The sequence below is a fragment of the Balaenoptera physalus genome (genome assembly GCF_965194825.1).
Source record: "Balaenoptera physalus genome assembly, chromosome: 12".
Taxonomy (NCBI): domain Eukaryota; kingdom Metazoa; phylum Chordata; class Mammalia; order Artiodactyla; family Balaenopteridae; genus Balaenoptera; species Balaenoptera physalus.
The window spans coordinates 78,041,130-78,061,299 of record NC_138897.1 but is presented as its reverse complement, the minus strand read 5'-3'; the positions used below and the strand labels follow the sequence as shown (position 1 = coordinate 78,061,299).

Below are 20,170 nucleotides of genomic sequence, written 5' to 3'. Positions count from 1 at the left end.
GCTGTTGGCAGGAGGCCTCAGTTCCTCACCATGAGGACCTCTCTCCATAGGGCTGCTTGAGCATCCTCATGACATAATGGCTGGCTTGATCATCCAGAGTGAGTGATCCAAGAGAGAGCAAGAGGGAAGCCACGGTGTCTTGTATGACCTAGCCTCAGAAGCCAGAAGCTGCCACATCTGCAATATCCTAGTGCTTACACAGGTCTATTCATTGTGAAAAGGTCTCCAAAATGGCATGAATACCAGGAGATGGGGATCATTGAGGGCCAACTAGGAAGGCCATCATATGCATGTACCCAAATTTATTTAACCAGTGACCTCTCATGGGACATTTAATCACTCCAAATTACAGGTTGAGATTCCAAGGCCCAGCAAGGGTCAGTGTGTTGTCTGTGGTCACACAGCAAGTTAGAGGCAGAGTCAGTCTAGCCCAAGTCCTGTGAGTACACCCACTGGAGAGGGGAGGGGAGGCCTGGAGGGAGGCAGAGACTCCCCACCTCCCAGGGAGAACCCAAGCACACAAGTTAAATCAAGGGGTGAGTAGAGGAAAGGAGGCTTTCACCAACTCCACACAGGAGCGAGGAACTCGCAGTTGCCTGGCTGTTGGTACCCATCAACCCACCCAGAGAGATGCCTTATCAGGAGCCCTGGACCCCAGCAACTGCCCAGACCCGCCCTGGACACTGTGGGCCAAGTGGCCAAGGCTTTGAGTCCCAAACACCATTCCCTGCACATGGGGGCACATCCAAAGTTTCACCTCTCAGGCTAGAAAGGCCAACTACCTACACGTGGGCCCCGGGGGCTGGTCAGCTGGGGTTCAAATCCTAGCTGTGCTCTGGGCCTCAGTTTCTAGAACCAAGGAAATGATAATATTAGGTGTATTCATTTCGTAGGGCTGCTGTAACAGAGCACCACAAACTGGGTGGCTTAAACAACAGAAACTTGTTGCCTCACAGTTCTGGAGGTCAGACATCAGAAACCAAGCTATTGGCAGGGTTGGTTCGTTCTGGGCTGTGGGAATCTGTTCTGTGCTTCTCTCCTGGCTTCTTGTGATCTACTGACCATCTTGGGTGTTCCTTGGCTTTTGGCCACAGATTTCCCTGTGTCTCTATCTCTGTTAAATTTCTCCTTTACATAAGGACACAGTCATCTTGGATTAGGGCCCACCCTAATGATTTCATCTTAACTTGATCATCTGCACAGACTCTATTTTGAAATAAGGTCATATTCACAGGTCCTGGGGGTTAGGACGTCAGCATCTTTGGGGCGGACACAATTCAACCCATGACATTAGGTAACGTCAATGAGCAGGACAGCACAATGTGCTTTTCATGTGCATTATTGTGTTCAAGCCTCAGAACCAACCCATGAGGTAAGTGGTCCCATTCTTATCCCCATTTTACAGAGCAAGAAAGTGAGCCTCAGAAAAAGGAAGCACCTGACAGCTCCAAAGTCAGGAGGCCAGTTTGAACCAGGCAGATCCCAGGATCACCACACCTCCCTGGTGGGGTTGTCATGGTGATTCCTCTGCTCAAATATCACCTGTCCAGAGGTTTCCCTGACCACTTGCCTAAAGAGCCCCCTCCACCACCCTCTCCCCCAGGCTGATTTTTACTACTTGACATCATATTTCATTGATTTGACACTGATCTGTGCATGTCATGTTCTAAGAACTTTACTGACAGGGATTCATTTAAAATGACATATTTAAATATTCATATATTATATGAATATATTAGCATATGTTATAGTAAATATATTTACTTTTTTGTTTGGCTAGATCTCCCACCTGATTGGACACCACCCAATTATATTCATATATTTATTTAAATATATAGTATAGGAATATGTTATATTTAAATATTCGTGTTTATATGCATATATTAGCATATGTTATAGTAAATCTATTACTTATTGGTTATTTGGCTATATCTCCCACTTGATTGGACACCGCCCAAGGACAGTGACTCTGTGGTGTTCCCTGATGGACCCCATATCCTAGACTGGTGCTCAGCAGAGCGTAGGCACTCCATAAATTCTCGTTGAATGTACTGAGTGAATGTGAAAATGATACAATGTCCAAGAATTGCCTGGAACATATTGGATTATGACATCATAATAATTTTTTTATAGTTGTTAAATAACAAAAATTTAACTGAGTAAATTTGAAAGATCTAATTGGCTTTGTTGAATGATTCAAGAATTGGAAGCATCCCATCTAGCAAGTAGAAAGGAGCTCCAAGGAGCTGTACAAAATGGAAGGTTTTTATAGCAGAAGGGGGAAAAGAATGGATTGTTTCAGGCTTAGGTAACCTACTTATGGAGGACAGAAGGGGGCTACATGGCAGATTACCTCATTAGTGCTGACCAGAAAATTCCAGACTGACCAGTTAAGACTACATTCCTGGGGGAGGTTGTAACTGCAATTAGGTTAGGTATTAAGTCTTGGTTTGCTGATGTGGGGTTTAGCACAAGTGACTCCATTTTGAGCCTGTTGTTTCTTTTTTAACACAGTATACGTGTAGGTTGATTTTATATTCATTTTCTATGGCTGCTGCAACCAATTACCAGAAACTCAGTGGCATAAAACCACAGGAATTTATTTTCTTATAGTGCTAGAGGTCAGAAGTCTAAAATCAAGGTGATGGCAGGTCTGCATTCTTTCTGGAGATGATGAGGTAGGAATTCACTCCTTTGCCTTTTTCTGCTTCTAGAGACCTCCTGCGTCCCTTGGCTCACGGCCTTCCTCCCATCACTCCAACCTCTTTCTTGTGTCATCACATCTCCTACTTCTCACTCTGCTCCTTCTGCCTCCTTCTTATAAAGACCCTTGGGTTTATATCAGGCCCACGTGGATAACCCAGGATAATCTCCCCACCTCAACACCCTTAATTTAATCACATCTGCAAAGTCACACATACCAGGCATTGGAATATGGACATCCTTGGGGAACCATTATTCAGTCTACCAGAACTTTGCTACCTCTGAACTGCAAATTAGTTGCTCTAAAAAGGGAACTATCGGCAGAGTTCTCTTCCCTTCTCCCCTCCTAGGCTATCCTGGAAGAACCTCTGTCTTTGAGTTCTAAAGTAGAAAAACATCTGTCCCAATACCAGCTTCACCACTCCCTAGCTATGTAACCTTGGGTGTGTGACTAACCCACTCTGTGCATCCACTTCCTCAGCCATGAAATGAGAACCACAACAATGTGACAAGAAATAAAGGAAGAGGCTCAAGCCAGGAACAAGCAGAGGGGCAGCAGGAGCATAGATAAAGGGTACCTACCTTCCAGCCTCAGGTCAGGGAAGGTTTCCTGGAGGAGGTGGCCCTGGAGGTAGACTGGGGGACATTCACATGTTAATAAACCCCTGTCCCCAACACACTGGCAAATCACTTTGCCTACCGCCTAGCAGACAGCAAATAACTCCATAACTTGCTGTTTTTAGTCCTTGCAAAACTGAGCTGAGACTACAAGGTCAAAGATAATTAAATAAATCATAATGAAAAAATAATTATGATGATACCGAATGGAAAGGGCTCTACTGGATGCAAGAAAACTTTGGAGCTGCCTCTTTCAGTGGGTTCCCCTCCTCCACTCCTGAAGCCTAGACCAGGGGGCTCTCACTTCTCTTTTCCCTGCCCCACCCCCTTACAGGCCACAAGTCAGGCCCACAGGCCTTTTCACAGAAGGGTTTTCACGAAAGGGTTTAGAATGATCAAAATTTTAAATAAAGACAGGGTCAAATAAAGACAGGATCAATAAAAATGCCTTGCTGTGCCATACTGGAGCCTGTGGCACTAGGAAGATCAGTCATATGGTACTGGTCCCTTTTCTTTTTTTGGCCACACTGCTGCATGGCTCGCAGGATCTTAGTTTCCCAATCAGGGATCGAACCCGTGCCCCCTGCAGTGGAAGCACGGAGTCCCAGCCACTGGACCACCAGGGAATTCACCCAACTCCATTTAAAATGTTGACATTTCCTTCATTGAAGATTTTTTTGCATAAATTTTGATTCTTTAAAAAATAGTCTTTCTCTTGGTTACTGAGGTTTCTTGTTGTTGTTGTTTTGGTTGCCCCCTTATATTTTGTGCCCTCATCTTGGTCCCAGCCCAGCTCCTGAGGTTTTTCTTAGAAACCATGTGACAAGTCAGAGAGATAGTTGTGACAATGTTGAGTGATACATGCTGTGTGTCTGGGGGTAGGTGGCGGGAGAGCAATGAAATCCTGGGAAGGACGCTGAGTCCAGTCTAGGGGGCAGGGAGAGATTTTTGGAGGTGGTGTCTGGCAAGAGATAGTGTGGGAAGGAAGAGGGCCCCTCAGCTGTAAGAGGAAGTGAGAAGGGCTGGGATGGTCTCTGGACCAGTGGGGGTGGGTAGAAAGCTAAGCTGGGCCAGGGTAGAAGGATTAGGGTTTAGTGCCTTCTTGGTGGCAGGATCAGATCTTTTCTTTTTTTAATTGAAGTATAGTTGATTCACAATGTCGTATTAATTTCTGCTATACAGCAAAGTGATTCAGTTATACATATATATATATACATTCTTTTTTTAAAAAAATATTCTTTTCCATTATGGTTTATCATAGGATATTGGGTTTTTTTGGCCACGCCATGCGGCATGCAGGATCTTAGTTCCCTAACCAGAGATCGAACCCATGCCCCCTGCAATGGAAGCACGGAGTTTTAACCACTGGACCACCAGGGAAGTCCCTATCATAGGATATTGAATATAGTTCCCTGTGCTATACAGTAGGACCTTGTTGTTTATCCATTCTCTATATAAAAGCTTACATCTGCTAACCCCAACCTCCCACTCCAGCCCTCCCCCAACCCCTTCCCCCTTGGCAACCACCAGTCTGTTCTCTATGTCCGTAATTCTGTTTCTGTTTGTTTTTTTTTTTTTTTTAATTTTATTTATTTATTTATTTATTTATTTTATTTATGGCTGTGTTGGGTCTTCAATTCTGTGTGAGGCCTTTCTCTAGTTGTGGCAAGTGGGGGCCACTCCTCATCGCAGTGCGCAGGCCTCTCACTGTCGCGGCTTCTCTTGTTGTGGAGCACAGGTTTCAGATGCGCAGGCTCAGTAATTGTGGCTCACTGGCCTAGCTACTCTGCGGCATGTGGGATCTTCCCAGACCAGGGCTCAAACCCGTGTCCCCTGCATTGGCAGGCAGACTCTCAACCACTGCGCCACCAGGGAAGCCCCTCTGTTTCTGTTTTGCAGACAGGTTCATTTGTGTCATATTTTAGATTCCACACGTAAGTGATATCATATGGTATTTGTCTTCCTCTTTCTGACTTACTTCACTTAGTATGATAATCTCTAGTTGCATCCATGTTGCTGCAAACGGCATTATTTCATTCTTTTTCATGGCTGAGTAGTATTCCAGCATATATATGTACCACATCTTCTTTATCCACTCATCTGTCGATGGACATTTAGGTTGTTTCCATGTCTTGGCTATTATGAATCGTGCTGCTATGAACATAAGGGTGCATGTATCTTTTTGAATTAGAGTTTTGTCTGGATATATGCCCAGGAGTGGAATTGCTAGATCATATGGTAATTCTATTTTTAGTTTTCTGAGGAACCTCCATACTTTTTTCCACAGTGGCTGCACCAACTTACATTCCTACCAACAGTGTAGGAGGGTTCCCTTTTCTCCACACCCTCTCCAGCATTTGTTATTTGTAGATTTTTTTAATACTTATTTTATTTATTCATTTATTTTGGCTGTGCCAGGTCTTAGTTGCGGCACATGGGATCTTCTTTGCGGCACGTGGGATGTTTTTAGTTGCAGCATGCCTGCGGGATCTAGTGTCCTGACCAGGGATCGAACCCCAGCTCCCTGCATTCGGAGCGTGGAGTCTTACTCACTGGACCACCAGGGAAGTCCCTGTAGACTTTTTAATGATGGCCATTCTGACCGGTGCGAGGTGGTACCTCATTGCGGTTTTGATGATCAGATCTTGGTATGGATTTCTCGATGGATAGGAGAGGAAGGGTATGGACGGAAGACCAGTAAGGAGGCCTTGGCATTTGTACAGGGAGCGGTTCTCAAACCAAGGTCCCCATACCAGGACTATCAGCATCACTAGGGCATTATTAAAAACTGAGTGAATCGCCAACTCTGGAGGGTGGGGCCTCCAAATCTGTATTGACTCCAGGGAATTCTCAGACCTTCCCATTTGAGAACCACCAGCCTAAGGTTCTCGACCCTAAAATCCCACACCCCTTTTACAACTAGTGTGTGGTGATTCCTTTACTCATTGGCAACAAATTCATAGATGATAAAGCCCACCTCCACATGTAATGTGAAAAAACAAAATCTATAATGCCCTAACATAAAAGGAAAATTCATCATGATGAAACAACATCCATTTCATTACGTAAAATCTTGGGCACAACTCCCCTGGAGGACACAGGGAAGTCTCAGTAGTGTGTCTGGTTTTTTCTTTTTTTTTTTTATTGAAGTATAGTCAATTTACAATGTTGTGTTGAAGTGTGTCTGTTTTTAATGAATGTGTTCAGAGCTGAGAAGTAAGATAGTCACTAGTCAACTGAATATTGCCCATAATTTTGTCTTACACTTGACATTTTAAAATAAGTGCTAAATAAATATGGCGGTCTGTCTACAAGAGCACAGCTACAGATGCCTGCTTGTTGGGTCAACTGCTCCAATATTAGGAGTGGTGTTTCCCTCTATAAACTCTTTTTCCCAAATGGTGAACAACTCCGGACAAAGCTCTCAAACAAAACAAAGTATTTTCTTCCCTCTATTTAAACATAGTTGCATTTCTGAAAATTCTGTGAAAAATACTTTGTGTTGATATGTAAAATGGAATTAGGTTCTGGCTTCAGATAACTATGAACGGTGTTTTCACCCACACAGGTGTCTTGTGGGAATGAAGCAATTCTCCTTGGGCGGGGGCAGCGTCACTGTCCAGTGCATTGCACGACTTTTAGCGTTTTTAGCATTCCTGGCTCCTGCCCTCTGAACACCAGAACCACCAATAGCTCTCCCAATCTGCAAGACATTAAAAAATATTCCCACAAGTTAAAAAACAAAACAAAACAACAACAAAAACAAAAACCCCACAACACTCAGTGGGGGCTATAGTAACCCCACTGAGAACCACCTTTGAGATGAATGATGCTGAGGGAATATGCAGGAGGTCCCAGCCCCTGGACCTGGGGGAAGCAGCTGGAGAGATCCAGGAGGCTGCTGGGTTGCTGGTTTGGCAGTGAGACGGATGGGGAGCAGGACTGGACCAGTAAATCTGCGGAGGCTTGTGCAACCTGCGTGGGGCAACAGAGGGGAGGGAGGGGATTTGAATGAAATTGAAGCTATTACTAAGTCAAGCCAGTACCACCTTTTTAGTATCTTACTCCATGTCCCTCTCTCCATCCCCATACTGGCCACCTCCTCCCAGGACGACAGCAGCGGCCCATCCCTGGTCTCCCTTCACCCCTCTGCCCCACAGTCCCTTCTCCAAGCGGCAGCCGGAGCTTTCTAGAGTGCACCCTGACTCCCTCCCCCTCCCTTGCCTAGGATCGGGCCTCTGATGGACAATCTCCTTCCAGTTTCCGGGCCTTTAGCTCCCCCCACCCCCCAATCTCCCCTCCCTTCACCCGTTAATCCTGCTCATCCATCAGGCCTCTGAGCAAATGCCCCCTTTTCAGAGAAGCCCTTCCTGTCTTCCCAAGGAGCTGGCTGGGTTTCTGGGCACATAGAAAGAATTCATATAAAAAGACTGGCAAAATAATTTTTTTTAAGTGCCTAGTAATTTGACTCACTTCTGTCTCATCCCTGAGGGCAGGCCTAATCTATGTTGCTCACGGTTGAATACTCCGTGCCTGGCACTTAGTAGGTGCTCAATAAATATTTCATAAATGAATGAATGAATGAACGAATTAATTTCTGCAGACCGCTCCTCGGGGTTCAAGGCGCAGGGACCAGGAGCTCTTTATTTCCTGGTCTCTGCACCTCCCCTCCCTGAGCATTCCAGGTCGTGCGGACGCCGGGCCTCAGTTTTCCCTCCTGCGAAGGGGGCTGGCCTCCGGGGGATGGACTTGCTCGCCACCGGGCGCGCCCCCGCTTCTCAGGCTGGAGGGCCGGGCGCGCGGCCCAGGCGCGCGCGTCGGGCGCGCGGGAGACGTGACTGGCCAGCCGGGGCCTCCCGCCGCCGCTCGGGGGATCCCGCGCCGCGCACGCGCGCCCCGCCCCGGCCGCTGCCCCTGCCCGCGCTCAGGCCCGGCGCGCGCCGGCGCGGGAGGCGGGAGGCGGGAGGCGGGGTGTGGGGGCGGCGACAGACGCCGACAGGGAGGGGCGGGCCCGGCCCGGCTCGGCCCGGCTTGGCCCGGCCGCCCGTGAGCGGCTCCTGGAGCGCCCTGGGCCCGGCCCGGGCGGCGGCGGCGGCGGCGTCTCTAGCCCGAGGTTTCGGCGGCGCCCGCGCGCCGCGCCGCAGCCATGGCCCTGGTGACCCTGCAGCGCTCGCCCACGCCCAGCGCCGCCTCCTCCTCCGCCAGCAACAGCGAGGTGAGCCCCGGGCCCGCGCCCCGGCCTGGCCGAGCAGCCGCCGCGCCAGGCCTGGGCCGCGAGTGCGGGGCGCCCGGGGCTGCGCCAGGGCAGCTTCAGGGGGTCCTCGGCCTGCGGGGCCCCAGCGGGACGACCCAGCCTTGGCAGCCAGACTGGGGTGACTGTGCAGGAGGCTGTGAGCGGGTGTGACCCTCGTCTGGGGGTGACTGTGTGTGTGACCCCCATCGAGAGGTGACTGTGACACTGACCCCCATCGGGGGTGACTTTGTGTGTGTGTGACCCCCATCTGCGGGTGACTGTGAATTTGAGCCCCGTCTGGGGGGTGAACGTGAGTGTGTGACAGTGTCCCTCGTCCGGGGTGACTGTGCGGGATACTGGACGTGGGACCGGGACTCCTGATTGGGTAACTGCCTGAGATGCCGGTTGTAAGATTCAGGACCCTGTGGCTTGTCTCGGCCCTTTCCCTGTGTGCCCGGCTGAATGTATGCATGTGTATGCCAGCCTGTGTGTGCCTCTCCCTGTGCGTGAGTCTGGCCTGTTCCCTGGGAACCGTGCCTGTGTGATGCTGGGGGAGAGGCTGCCGGGTGACCCTGTGAATTGTGAGATTGTTTCTCCCGAATGCACGCCCCTGGAGTTCCGGCTCTGAGTGTGAGTGGCCGTGCCTCTCGGGGGCCGGCGTCACCGTGTGACAGTGGCTGAGTGAACTCAGGGTGCTGGGTGACTGTGTGTCGTATGTCTTTGTGTGCAGCTGAGTCTGGGTTTTTCTTGCTATGGTATCTTTCGGGGCTGCATGTTTATGTGCATCTGGCTGTGTGGCTGCGGCCGATTCTGGGGTTGCTGGGATTGCACCGGTGCTTTCTGGGGCTGAAAGTGCATCTTTGCGCTGTGCGGGTTTCTGTGGGTCTGCGTGTGACCCCAGCCTGTCCTGGACTGGCTCCTTCTTGCTCTGGGGTTACTGGGGAATTGGTCCTCTGAGTGCACAGTTAGGCTGGACCTTGCCAGTCTGGGCCTCGGGCCTCTGAGCAGGAGAACCAGTTGGGTCTAAACTCACATCTGTGGCCGGACCGAGTGATGACCTGCAGACACAGCAGGCTGGAGGAGGAGGCAGGGAGCTGCTTAGGGAAGGGAGAGGAGGCTGGAGGAGGGGCCCTGCAGGCCCAGGAAGTGGCCCCGCCAGCATCTGAGCAATTCAGGCCCCTTCTCCCTGGGGGGAAGTTGACTGATAACATGGAAAGGTTTGTGTGTGTCTGTGAGAGAAGAGGACCTGTTTGGGGTTTAACAGCCCTGCCTGTCCCACCAGCTCCTGGTGGGGCAGCTCTTCAACCTGTTTTGCTGGGACTTGCACTCTCAGAGTGGCTGCAGGGTTGAACCTCACAGCCCCCTTCTCTCGAGGAGAAGCCATTAATGAGTTATCTTGTCTACAGACAGAAGATTCTGACAGTTCCTGCTCTGCACAGTGGCCAGTAGCCTGCAGCTGAGGAGTCCGCAGTAGCTTCTGGCCCCCGCACAGAGACATCTGTTCCCCTACATCATTTCTACTACTGCTGTCTTGCAGTTTACAAAGTACTTCTCTGCACTTAATCTCATGGTCCCTTCGCAAAAACGAGTGAAGATTTCAGCTCCAGGAAGAGGTTAGACAGAGAGCCTCTCAGCCTAGGTCTCCGATTCTAAACCCCACATTCCCTGCGTTACTTTGCACCTGATCTATTTCTGCTTTAGACACATTTAAAACTTTTTATTTTATTATTTCATTTTTTAGCTGAGATAGAATTCACATACCATAAATCCACCATTGTAAAGTGTACAATTCAGTGGTTTTTAGTATATGCACAAGGTTGTACAAGCATCGCCACGAATTCCAGAACATTTTCATCACCCCCAAAAGAAACCTCACACCCCTTAGCCATCACCCACAGCCTCCCTCCCACCACCCCTGCCCTGCTGTCACCAACTCTAGGCAACCACTAATGTACTTTCTGTCTCTATGGATTTGCTTATTCTGGGCATTTCATACAAGTGGAATCATACACTATGTGGCCTTTTGTGTCAGGCTTATTTCACTCACCATCATGTTTTCAAGGCTCATCCATGTTGCAGCACGTGTCAGGACCTCATTCCTTTTTATGGCCAAGTAATATTCTATGGTATGGATGTACATTTTGTTGGACATTGGGGTTGTTTCCACTAGGCACATTTTATTTTTTATTTTTTAATTTTTTTTTAATTTATTTATTTATTATTATTATTATTATTTTTGGCTGCATTGGGTCTTCGTTGCTGCACACGGGCTTTCTCTAGTTGCTGTGAGCGGTGGCTTCTCTTGTTGCGGAGCATGGGCTCTAGGCACGTGGGCTTCAGTAGTTGTGGCTCACGGGCTCAGTAGTTGTGGCACACGGGCTTAGTTGCTCCGTGGCATGTGGGATCTTCCCGGACCAGGGCTCGAACCAGTGTCCCCTGCATTGGCAGGCGGATTCTTAACCACTGCGCTACCAGGGAAGTCCCCACTAGGCACATTTTAAATGATTATAGAAAGCCTTATTTTCACCAAATGCCAGTGACCTCCAAAATAAGAATAAAACTCAACCAGCTTTTATTCAACTTGAGTAAATCAGCGGCATTAGTTGCCCAGGGAGCCAGCAGAGGCTGGGATGTTCCCTGGAAGGTGAGGCTTTCTTCCAGGTGGGGCGAGGTACGAAGATGCAAGAAGGAACAGAGAGGGCAGGCGTGTGTGCACAGGATCAGGAGACGTGGGCCAGGCCGGCTCTGCCTCTGGTCCATCCTTCCTCAGGTTACTTCCCTTCTCTGGGCCTCAGCTCATCTGAAAGGGCTGGCTTCCCTCTAACGTGTGTTCTTTGGCCTATGTAGCTTTCTTCTCTGGAATAACTGACCTTGCGTTGCCTTTCATCCTGAGAATCTCAGAGAGTGAGCGAGAATTAAATGATTTTGAAGTCTGTATCCTCCCCCCGCCCCGCCCCCCATCATTTCCTTACTCCTCAAAATGTGCATCCTTCGTTGAATCAGAGACACTCAGGGCATTTCTTTCCTTCCCCAGCCCGTGGTCCTGCTGCACGGCGTGGGAACTAAGGGAGGTCACAGCCCGACCTGCCAAGCAGTGCTTCCCTCTTTTTAAGTTTTGTTCCTTTCCCCCCAATCTTTAATTATCTCATTTATGTCATTTTACTGTTAATCTTGTCTCATTCTTTTGTGAGAACAGGCAGAGAGCCCACGAATAGGTAAAGCAGCAGCTCTCAGGAACGGGTTGTAACGTTGTGATTTTTGACAGACGTTCAAGGTGACTCATTTTCACGGGCAGGTCTCCAGTCCCTTTGAGGTGGCGGGGTTGGATCAGGCTTGCTCAGCCTTGGCATTGCCGACGTTGGGGTGAGCTGTCTGTGGCAGGGGCCCGTCCTGTGTGTTGGAGGAAGTGTCGCGGCGCTCTGACCTCTACCCACTAGATGCCAGTAGCGTCCTCCCAAGAAAGGCTCCAGCCTTGCCTGGCGTCCCCTGCTGAGATCAGTTGCCCCCGGATGAGAACCACTGGGTTAGACCCAGCAGTCTCTGCTAAGTTTGTTCCTGCGGTTGTGTGAGTTGTTTTGTGTATGTTTCACTTCGGGACCGAAGTCGGTGGCCCTGTGGTCAGCAGAGCTGTCCCCGATGTTTCCACTTCTCCTTCATTGTCGGGTGGGGAGTGTGGGAACTAGCTGATGGTCTCTGCCTCTGCCCAGTGCATTACATACATGATCTTATGACGGCGTAGGGGTTCCAGGACCCTCTGCTGGACTCATTCCTTGGTGAAATTGCCACCTGTGGTGTGTGTCCCTTGCTGCCCAGACCTCTCTCTACATGATCCCCGTAACCCTTTTCCCGCCACCGCTGTCTTCCGTCTGGTTTCTGTCCTCAGTCGGCCTTGCATCTCTTCCAGCCGTCACTGCTTTCCAGGTTTCCCTCTTTCCCATTCAATGGGCTCCTCTGTGTAACATACAAAACATGCCAAGTCCCAGCGGTGCAGAGTTGTTGGGATGTGTGTTTTCTTCTCATTTGAGTTTTCTTCTTGAAAGAAAAAAAAAAAAGAAAAGAAAAATTGCAGTCAGGGCTTAAATCGTGGTTACTTTTGGAGCCTCTAACCCTCTTGGCCTTGTAACATTTAGGAAATATTAAATGTCTCTTTCTCTCATGTCTATAAATAAACCAATAGCCTAGAAAGTTTTATATTAAACTTTAAGCCTTTTAGAGAACCACCAAGAGCTTCGGGACCCACAGGCAGCCTGATCCTGGCCACCTTCCATTAAGAAATACTTGCCTGGAATGGTGGTGGTGGTGGTGGTGGTTTTATTTATTTATTTTTTAACTTGTGTGTTGTGGCTTAAAATGGTGTTGATCACTCAGCTGTTGCCTAGCTTGAAGGGAGGAAACAGCCTCTTAAAGACATTGCCCCCTCCCCTTAAAACAGAAAAACAGGATATGCTCCAAAGCAGCCCTGGAAAATGGAGAGCTCAGGGCTGAACAAGCGTGTGGAGAGCAGTGCCGGCCGGGAGCGCTCTGTTAGGAGGCATTGGTCTGCGATGCCTTGGGGAGGCATGTGGGGAAACATCAGGAAACCTGAAAATTCCTCCACGGAAATTACTCAGGGGAGCAGCAGAGCAGGATTGGTAAGGAGAGGGTGCGGCTCTTTGGAAGGAACCAGGTTTCCTGGACATCTGTATCTGTTGCAGACACCAGAGCAGAAAATGTGAGCCTTGTGTCTGAGGCTTGTCGATAGCGGCATCTGGGCTGTGACATTCTCTTTCTTTCTCTGCAGTTGGAGGCTGGCAGCGATGAAGATCGCAAGTTAAGCCACAGGTAAGCAGACTTAGTGTTTTCGTCCTGAAGTCTTTCTTCCAAGCAGGTAAGAAATACTCTTGTGCCTTTCCAAAAGGGAGGACCCTCGAGAAAGACTACACCAGCTTTTTAGTAGTGCTTTAAAAACGATCCAGAACACATAGACAGGAGGAGAGCTTTACAAGTGATCCAGACGTTTAACTATAAACAGCTTTAATAACATTATGTAACATTTAGAGAAGAAAAAAAATAATTGCCAGCATTCCACCCCCCTGGCTTTACCGTGATGATGAGTATCTTTATAAACTTCCTTCCAGATTTTACTTCTGCTTTAAAGAAAATAATCATTTTAATATGTTCTCACTTTTCCATCCTGCTTTTGGGAAGGTATTCCTTTTGAGGTAAGCACATTGCTGATTTGAAACAGACATTCAACTCCTCAGTTTATTAATTCAAGGTGTTTTGTGTGTGTGTGTGTGTGTGTGTGTGTGTGTGTGTGCCAGTGAGAAATCTTTACGTATACTCATTTGAGAAGTTTCTCAAGCTTGTAGTCCTCAGTTGCTATATTCACAAGTAGACGCCAAAAGCACGTTTGTTTTTCTTTGCCAAAAATTGGGTGTTTTGTTGGTTTACAGAAGATTTAGCACTTCATTATATAATGTACTCTTCTGCACCAAAGAGCTAGTCTTAAACTCTGGCTCTTTGAGTGTAAAAAAGTGAACAGCTAGATTAAAAAAAAAGAATTAAACAGAATTTAAAGGATATTGTTTTTCTTTTTTTAATGTCTGTTTCATCTTGGGAGGAGGAGGAAAATTAATTGGAAAAGGAAATACGTGTTCAGAAACTGGGGTCAGCCGTTCATTACTGATAGCAGGCTATCCTCCTGGTTCAACTCACACGCGGAAGTGGTAGAACTCTGCCTCACCTGTCTTTGAAGTTTTCTGTGTGTTTGAGGGAAGGGAGGCACCATTTTTTCTAAAGCTCATGTGTGTAGAGAAATAGTTGTCTTATTACAATTGTGGGTCCTCGTTTTCACGTTATGCTGGAGGGAGGAGTAGGGGCAGTGACACATTTGCTCTTCAGACCGGGGTTCTGGGTTGCTGGGAGTCTCAAAGGCTGGAATCAGCTGGATTCCCAAGTGGTGGAGGCGGGGAGGGGAGGAGTGAAGTCTGCTTCGGAGACTATGGGGGAGGGGGAGCGGGGCGGAGGGCCTGCTGACCACCTCGTGGGGCACCATTCCCACGCCCCCAGCTCCTCTCCAGCCCTTACATGGACTTGGACTTTTCTCCCCCTCAAGCCGATCCTTTTCTTCCAGGCCTCTTGCCCCAGAGATGGCATTTAAGCCTCTCACTTAGACGGCCTTTCGTTTTTCAATTGCCCTTCCTGAACTGGCAGCATAGTGTTTTGAATTGTTTCCATTAATAAAGAAGTTACAAGTAGCAGTGATAGGAAAATGTGTATGTGCTGCTGGCCCAATAAAAGGTCCCTTTCTCTGCACAGCTTGGAGCTGGAGAGGACCGTACAAAGGGAAGTGACGGCAGCTCTCTGCGTTGCCGAATCTAACCCTCACAACGACCCCAGGAGGTGGGGTATTCCCCCCAGGTCGCAGGTGAGGAATCCGAGGCCCAAGGTGGCCTTCGAAGCGGGGCTTCCGTTGCCCGCAACACCTGAGTTTGTCGCAGGACACCACCTTCCCGGGGACCAGTTTCGTGGTTCAGTTGAGCAGCTGTGTTGCACGTACAGGCGTGGGAACTTGCTGCGCTCGCCCAGGTGGGTAGAGGCCGCAGCAGGGCTAGAACCCAAGAGCCCCGCTGACTTGTGATGGTGCCTCCTAGGAAGTCAGATCGCCCCGGTGACCCCCGTGAGTCCCTCTGCGCTGCTCTCAGTGGGTCCCCAGTGCCATCGTGAGCTCTGGGAGACCTGGGCTGGGGTGGGGGGGGCCTGGTCTCTGAGCCCATCCTCACAGGCTCCCCTTTCCTCCCCTCTTCATTCACCTTGACGTCCACGCCCCGTTTTAGGCAGTGGACACCGTCCTGGTTTCTAACCAAACAAGAGAAGTCCTGCTGTCCCGGTGTAAGCTTTGACTGAAACTCATTGGCATCTGCGTGTGGATTTGCATTTTCAGGCCTGTGCTCCCTAAGCTTCTCCTAGAGAAAAAAAATGTGTGGAATGGTCCCTCATTCGTTGCTCGTCTTGGGGAGGAGAGTTGGGGAGAGGAGATTTCTCTTTGCTTCACATTGATCCTGAAGTTAATCTGACCTGATTTGGTTTCTGAAGGGTGCTGGGGAGGGAGAGAAACTGGGGCCCGCAGGATATTCCTCTCTCCTTGCCCCTTTGTCTACCCTTAACTGACAGTTTCATCTTTCGGGTCCTCCAACAAGTGATCTTAGACCCACGTGTAGCCAGTAAATTGCTGAATCCGTGGATTGGATCTTCTGTCTCACCTGCCCTCTTCCTCCCCCGTCCCCCCCGGTGGCACCATCAGTCAGGTCCTTGTACCTCCCCTGATGCACTGAGGGGCCACCCATCAACCCATCCCTCTGTGTCAGTTTACCATCCCCACTGTCAGAGGGACGCCAGTCCGGAAGCGCCCCTGCTTCTTCCTGCTGGTCCCCACGCTCTTTTCCTCCTTCACCCTCGTCACTGCACTGGCCTTTCGTCAAATGAATGTGCCGTTTTTCAGTCCTACCCCTGCTCCCTGACCAGGCTCTTTCTCTAAGCCAGTTCCCTTTCCAGTTGGCCACAGTCCTCATGGCCAGCTCAGCATGCTCCCATCCCAAACCTCTGTGGCTTCCCTCTCCTCAGCAGGTGGCTCTTGGTTTCTCTCCGTGCTGGGTACCGTATCTGCCTTCCCTGGCAGGTACCTGTGTGTTTGTCTCGTCCCTAACTGTTGGTGCCATCTTAGTGACAGGGTCTTAGTTCTCTGCCTGCACATAGCACTTCAGCAGTTAAACATATTAACTTTGTTTTGATTCTGCAGCAAATTGCATTCATGTGTGAGAAAGATGTGTCGAGGAAAGATGTGGGCTTTGGAGTCAGGCAGATCTAGGCTCGGAGTCTGGCTTCTGCACTAGTAGAGGTGCCAGCGTGCATCTGGGAGTTACTATGCCTCTGTGGGTCTCCGTTCTTCCATCTGTAAAATGGATACAGCTACGACCTTTCAGGGTTGGCGAATAGTTTGTGTGGGGCTCCTTGCACAGAGCCAGGTCCACGATGGGCGTGGAGGACAGTGGCTACGTTTGGTCTTCAGAGGATGGTGTTCCTATCAGCGTTAGGTTCACGGCCCAGAAGTAGAGGCCCTGACCCCCAGCAGGTGCTGCGTCCACTGTGTGGGGCTGAGAGGGCCACCCCCGTGGATGCCCTGTGACTTGGACCAGCCTGCGTCCTTTACCCAGTGACATCCCTGTAAGGTGTAAATAGGAACGCACCTTCTGCAGAATCTTTATTGTCATCCGGATGGTTGCTCTGAAGGCCTTCTGGCGGACATCTCGAGAACTGCTCAGCGCCCGCCCAGAGGGAAGCTGAGTGACGCAGAGCCGTAGACCCAGCTCTCGCTCCCTCTCCCCTGCTCTCTGCGTGTGCAGATGGCTGCCGGCCTCCAGCGATCCCCTTTGGGAAGCTGCGCTGTTCAGACTGTGGGAATTGGTGAGCTTATGGCCTGCTGGCAGCAGCTCCTGGCTCCTTCACCGTCCTGGGAGTCGCCTCAGTCTGGCATGAGGCGTAAGTGGTTGTGTGCCAGGCAGGGCCCTGGGGAGGGAATATGGTTGTGTTGTTTCCAGAGTGTGGATCAGGAGTGAATGTTTTGCTGTTTTGTTTTTTGGGGGGTTTTTTTCATCCAGTATTTCAAGTCAAGCATGTGAAAATGATCATTAGAGTTCTTTTAGTTTCTTTTCTTACTTGCCCAAGCAAACGTTTGGGCCAAAGCAGCAGGACTTTGTCTTCTCTGTTTTATCTGGTTTCAGTGGTAAACTGTGAACTCCCTCACACCTCTGCCTTTCCCTCTACCCTCTCCTCCTTCTGGTCTTGACCTGGAAATCCCCAGAGGACCCCGCTCTCCATATAAGCTTTTCTCCCTCCCCGACAGCGTCAGGATGGGGTGGTGGTTGGTGTGTCCTTGCTCTGCAGATCACACTTCCCAATCTTTATTCACAACCTCTTCTTCGAGGCCTGTCCACCCTTTGAGGTTTCTCTCTGCCTTTCTTGACGGTTTCTTAGCCGTCAAGACTTGACTGTGACTGTTGAGAGTCTGTCCATTTAAGTCCTGCCAAGAGGTGTTGAGCATTTGCGGCATCCGGGCTCTGTGCAGCAGCCCGCTGTATCAGCTATCTACTGCTGTGGAACAAGCTACTCCAAACTCAGTGGTCCAAAACGATACACGGTTATTCCCTCACAGCTCCTGTGGGCCAGGAACCCGGACATGGTTGAGCTGCGTCCCCTGCTGGGGGTCTCACGTGGCTGCAGTCAAGGTGTTGGCCAGGGCCGGGATCTCATCTGCGGCTTGAGTCCTCTTCCAGGCTCACACTGGTTCTTGGAAGAATGCATTCTCTTGTAGCCGTTGATGCCACGGCTGGTGGCTTGCTGCTTCAAGGCCGACAGGAGGATCTGATGCCATCAGGGAATGCCATCAGGAGAGGGACCATCCCATCACCTTTGCCGTAGGGTATAACCTAGTGAAGGGAGCAGCTCTCCCATCCTGTTCCCTGGTCCCAGCACACTCAGCATAGGGGTCTCATCCAGGGTGCCTGCACCAAGGCCTGGGGTCCTGGGCAACCTCAGAATCTGCCCACCAGTCTCAGTCTGTGGGAGTTCTTGAGATGCCCCAGTCTAATGTAGAGAAAACAAGACATGTAACCGAGTAGGTTTCTGTTCAGTGTTACAGATGTGGCAGGGTGTAAAGGCATCACTTATATAAAGGCATCATTGGCTGGTAGGAAGAGGCCAGGAGCCCCAGAGAGCCGGCAGGAGTCGACCACATGCCAGAGACTGTCATGTTCTCCACTCAGCACCCGTACGCTCCTTCACACCTGGAGGCTTGGCATCTCTTGTGTTTGCCCCATGTTGCATATTGGCCTCTGCAATAACACCTCCAATGACCCTTAGACATTTTTTCCATGAGCTTTGGCCTTGGGGAGGGACAGGCCTGGGTTTGGCTTCCACCTCTGTCATCTGTCACCTCACCTGGCTGTCATATGACCTGGGCAGGCCTCATTTTCCAATGGGCAAAATAACCTGCGGCATCATAGACGTTCGACAAACGCCCCGCCTCTGCCTCCTCAGGTCGCTTCCTGTGGTCACTTCTGACTCTTCCTTTTTTTCCCCACAGGCATTTATCTCTCCTTAGTATTTCCTTGAGACTTGGGACTTGTTGTGTAGTACTTACCGAAGTACATAAATGTTCTCTGCTGGGAGGATCAGCTGTAGAATTTGTGGAGCCCAGTGAAAAATGAAAATTGTGGATCCACTTTTTAAAAAGTGATGAAGAATTTCAGGGTGGCAACAGCAGAGCATTAACCAAGCTCGGAGCCCTTCTGAGCACGAGGCCTTGAGCCACTGCCCAGGGCGCCTGCCCACTTGACCATGAACCCACCCTAAGGACAGAGCCTTCCCCGCCTCTCCCGTCACCTCTCCCAGTGTCTGGTGTGCACTGGATGGCCTTCGAGGTCTTGTAAATTGAATTTTCCAAGTTCTGTTTCATGGTGAGGAACTCAGAGTGGTCTTGGACGACACACAGGAAGCAAAGGACAGAGAAATTTTTCCTGCGATTTCCCCCTGCAGTTTGGCAATACAGGTGCTGTTGGCTCAGTCTCAGCACCCCCGTCCTGATCTGCTTACAAGCCATTCATTCACCAAATCTTTATTGAGCACCTACTGTGTGCCAAGCACTGTCCTAGCAGCTGAGACTATAGCAGTGAACAAAGCACAGAAATCCCTGCCCTTGTGGCTGACATTCTGTTGGGGGAGACAAGACAGTAGGTAAGATGAACAGGTACATTAAGTGTGTTAGCAGGTGCTGAGGAGGAAAAGTGAACCAGGGACGGAGGCTGTGGAAGTGAGCCCTTCAAACGTGCTCTGCTCTGTGAGTTGCCTCATGGGCGTTGTTTTATTTAGTCTGTGTAAGGAAAGCACCACTTCTGTTCCCATTCTCTGGATGAGAAGACAAAGCCTCAGGGAGGTAGCTGGCCTAGTAGGAAGTGATGGGGCAAGGACCCTCATGCTCCGAGTCTCTTTGACTCCAAAGCCTGTGCTCTGAGCCTCAGAATTCCAGAGCCATCTCCGCAAGCCCGCCTCCCGTGGCTTTGCCATCCTCCCTTCTGGCCGGAACCCCAGGGGCCCCACCGTGAGCGGTGTGCCCTGTCCTGTGAGCTCCCTGACCTTGACCTAGAGTGAGACTTGTACTCGATGCCCCTTCCCATGCGGTCGCCTGGACGGGCAGCAGGGAGGGTGAGGGGTGTTCCTCGTGGCTCCCGTTCAGCGGGGGCCTGTAGGTGCAGGCACTGGGCCGGGAGCTTGATGCAGCTTGTCTCGTTTCTGTCACCCCCACGAGGTGCCTGCCCCATTGTAGGAAACTGCAGTTCCCAGGGGCCGGAGCCAGGGTTTAGATGCAGGTCGCTGTGACTCAGAAACCTGTGTCCCTTCCTTGCCGCTCCTGTCCCCACAGGGCACCGGCAGGTTTGTGTTCAGCTCATCCCTTCCTGTCCCCACCCGCGTGGCTTTAGAGGCAGCTACCTCCCGTTGACTCCCAGCCTGAAACACTGTGGTGCACACACGTGTAACGTTCTGGGGTCGTTGTACCATTCTGCTCTTCCTGTCGGTTTA

At 50.2% G+C, this 20,170-nt stretch overlaps 1 protein-coding gene and 1 long non-coding RNA gene across 4 annotated transcripts in view; one reads left to right on the top strand and one right to left on the bottom strand.

Moving 5' to 3' along the window:
- Positions 1 to 5,208: 5,208 nt before the first annotated feature.
- LOC309639857 lies at positions 5,209 to 8,196 on the bottom strand. The gene is made up of 3 exons (XR_014251890.1): positions 7,795 to 8,196; positions 7,137 to 7,296; positions 5,209 to 7,024 (listed from the first exon to the last, which is right to left on the bottom strand). It is a non-coding gene; the product is annotated as an uncharacterized lncRNA (long non-coding RNA).
- A 139-nt stretch (positions 8,197 to 8,335) lies between these two features.
- Positions 8,336 to 20,170, top strand: part of SSH1 (slingshot protein phosphatase 1) — a 60,058-nt gene continuing 48,223 nt past the window's right edge. For 2 of the 3 annotated variants that reach the window (XR_014251848.1, XM_082417418.1), the window contains exons 1-2: positions 8,336 to 8,536; positions 13,335 to 13,375. Coding sequence is in view for 1 of the 3 variants with exons in the window: in XM_082417418.1 (XP_082273544.1) it covers positions 8,468 to 8,536; positions 13,335 to 13,375 (110 nt within the window). In the remaining 2 variants the exon portion in view is untranslated. Of the gene's footprint in view, positions 8,537 to 8,586; positions 10,168 to 13,334; positions 13,376 to 20,170 lie in introns of those variants that run through there. The other variant, XM_082417419.1, reaches the window with a different exon arrangement.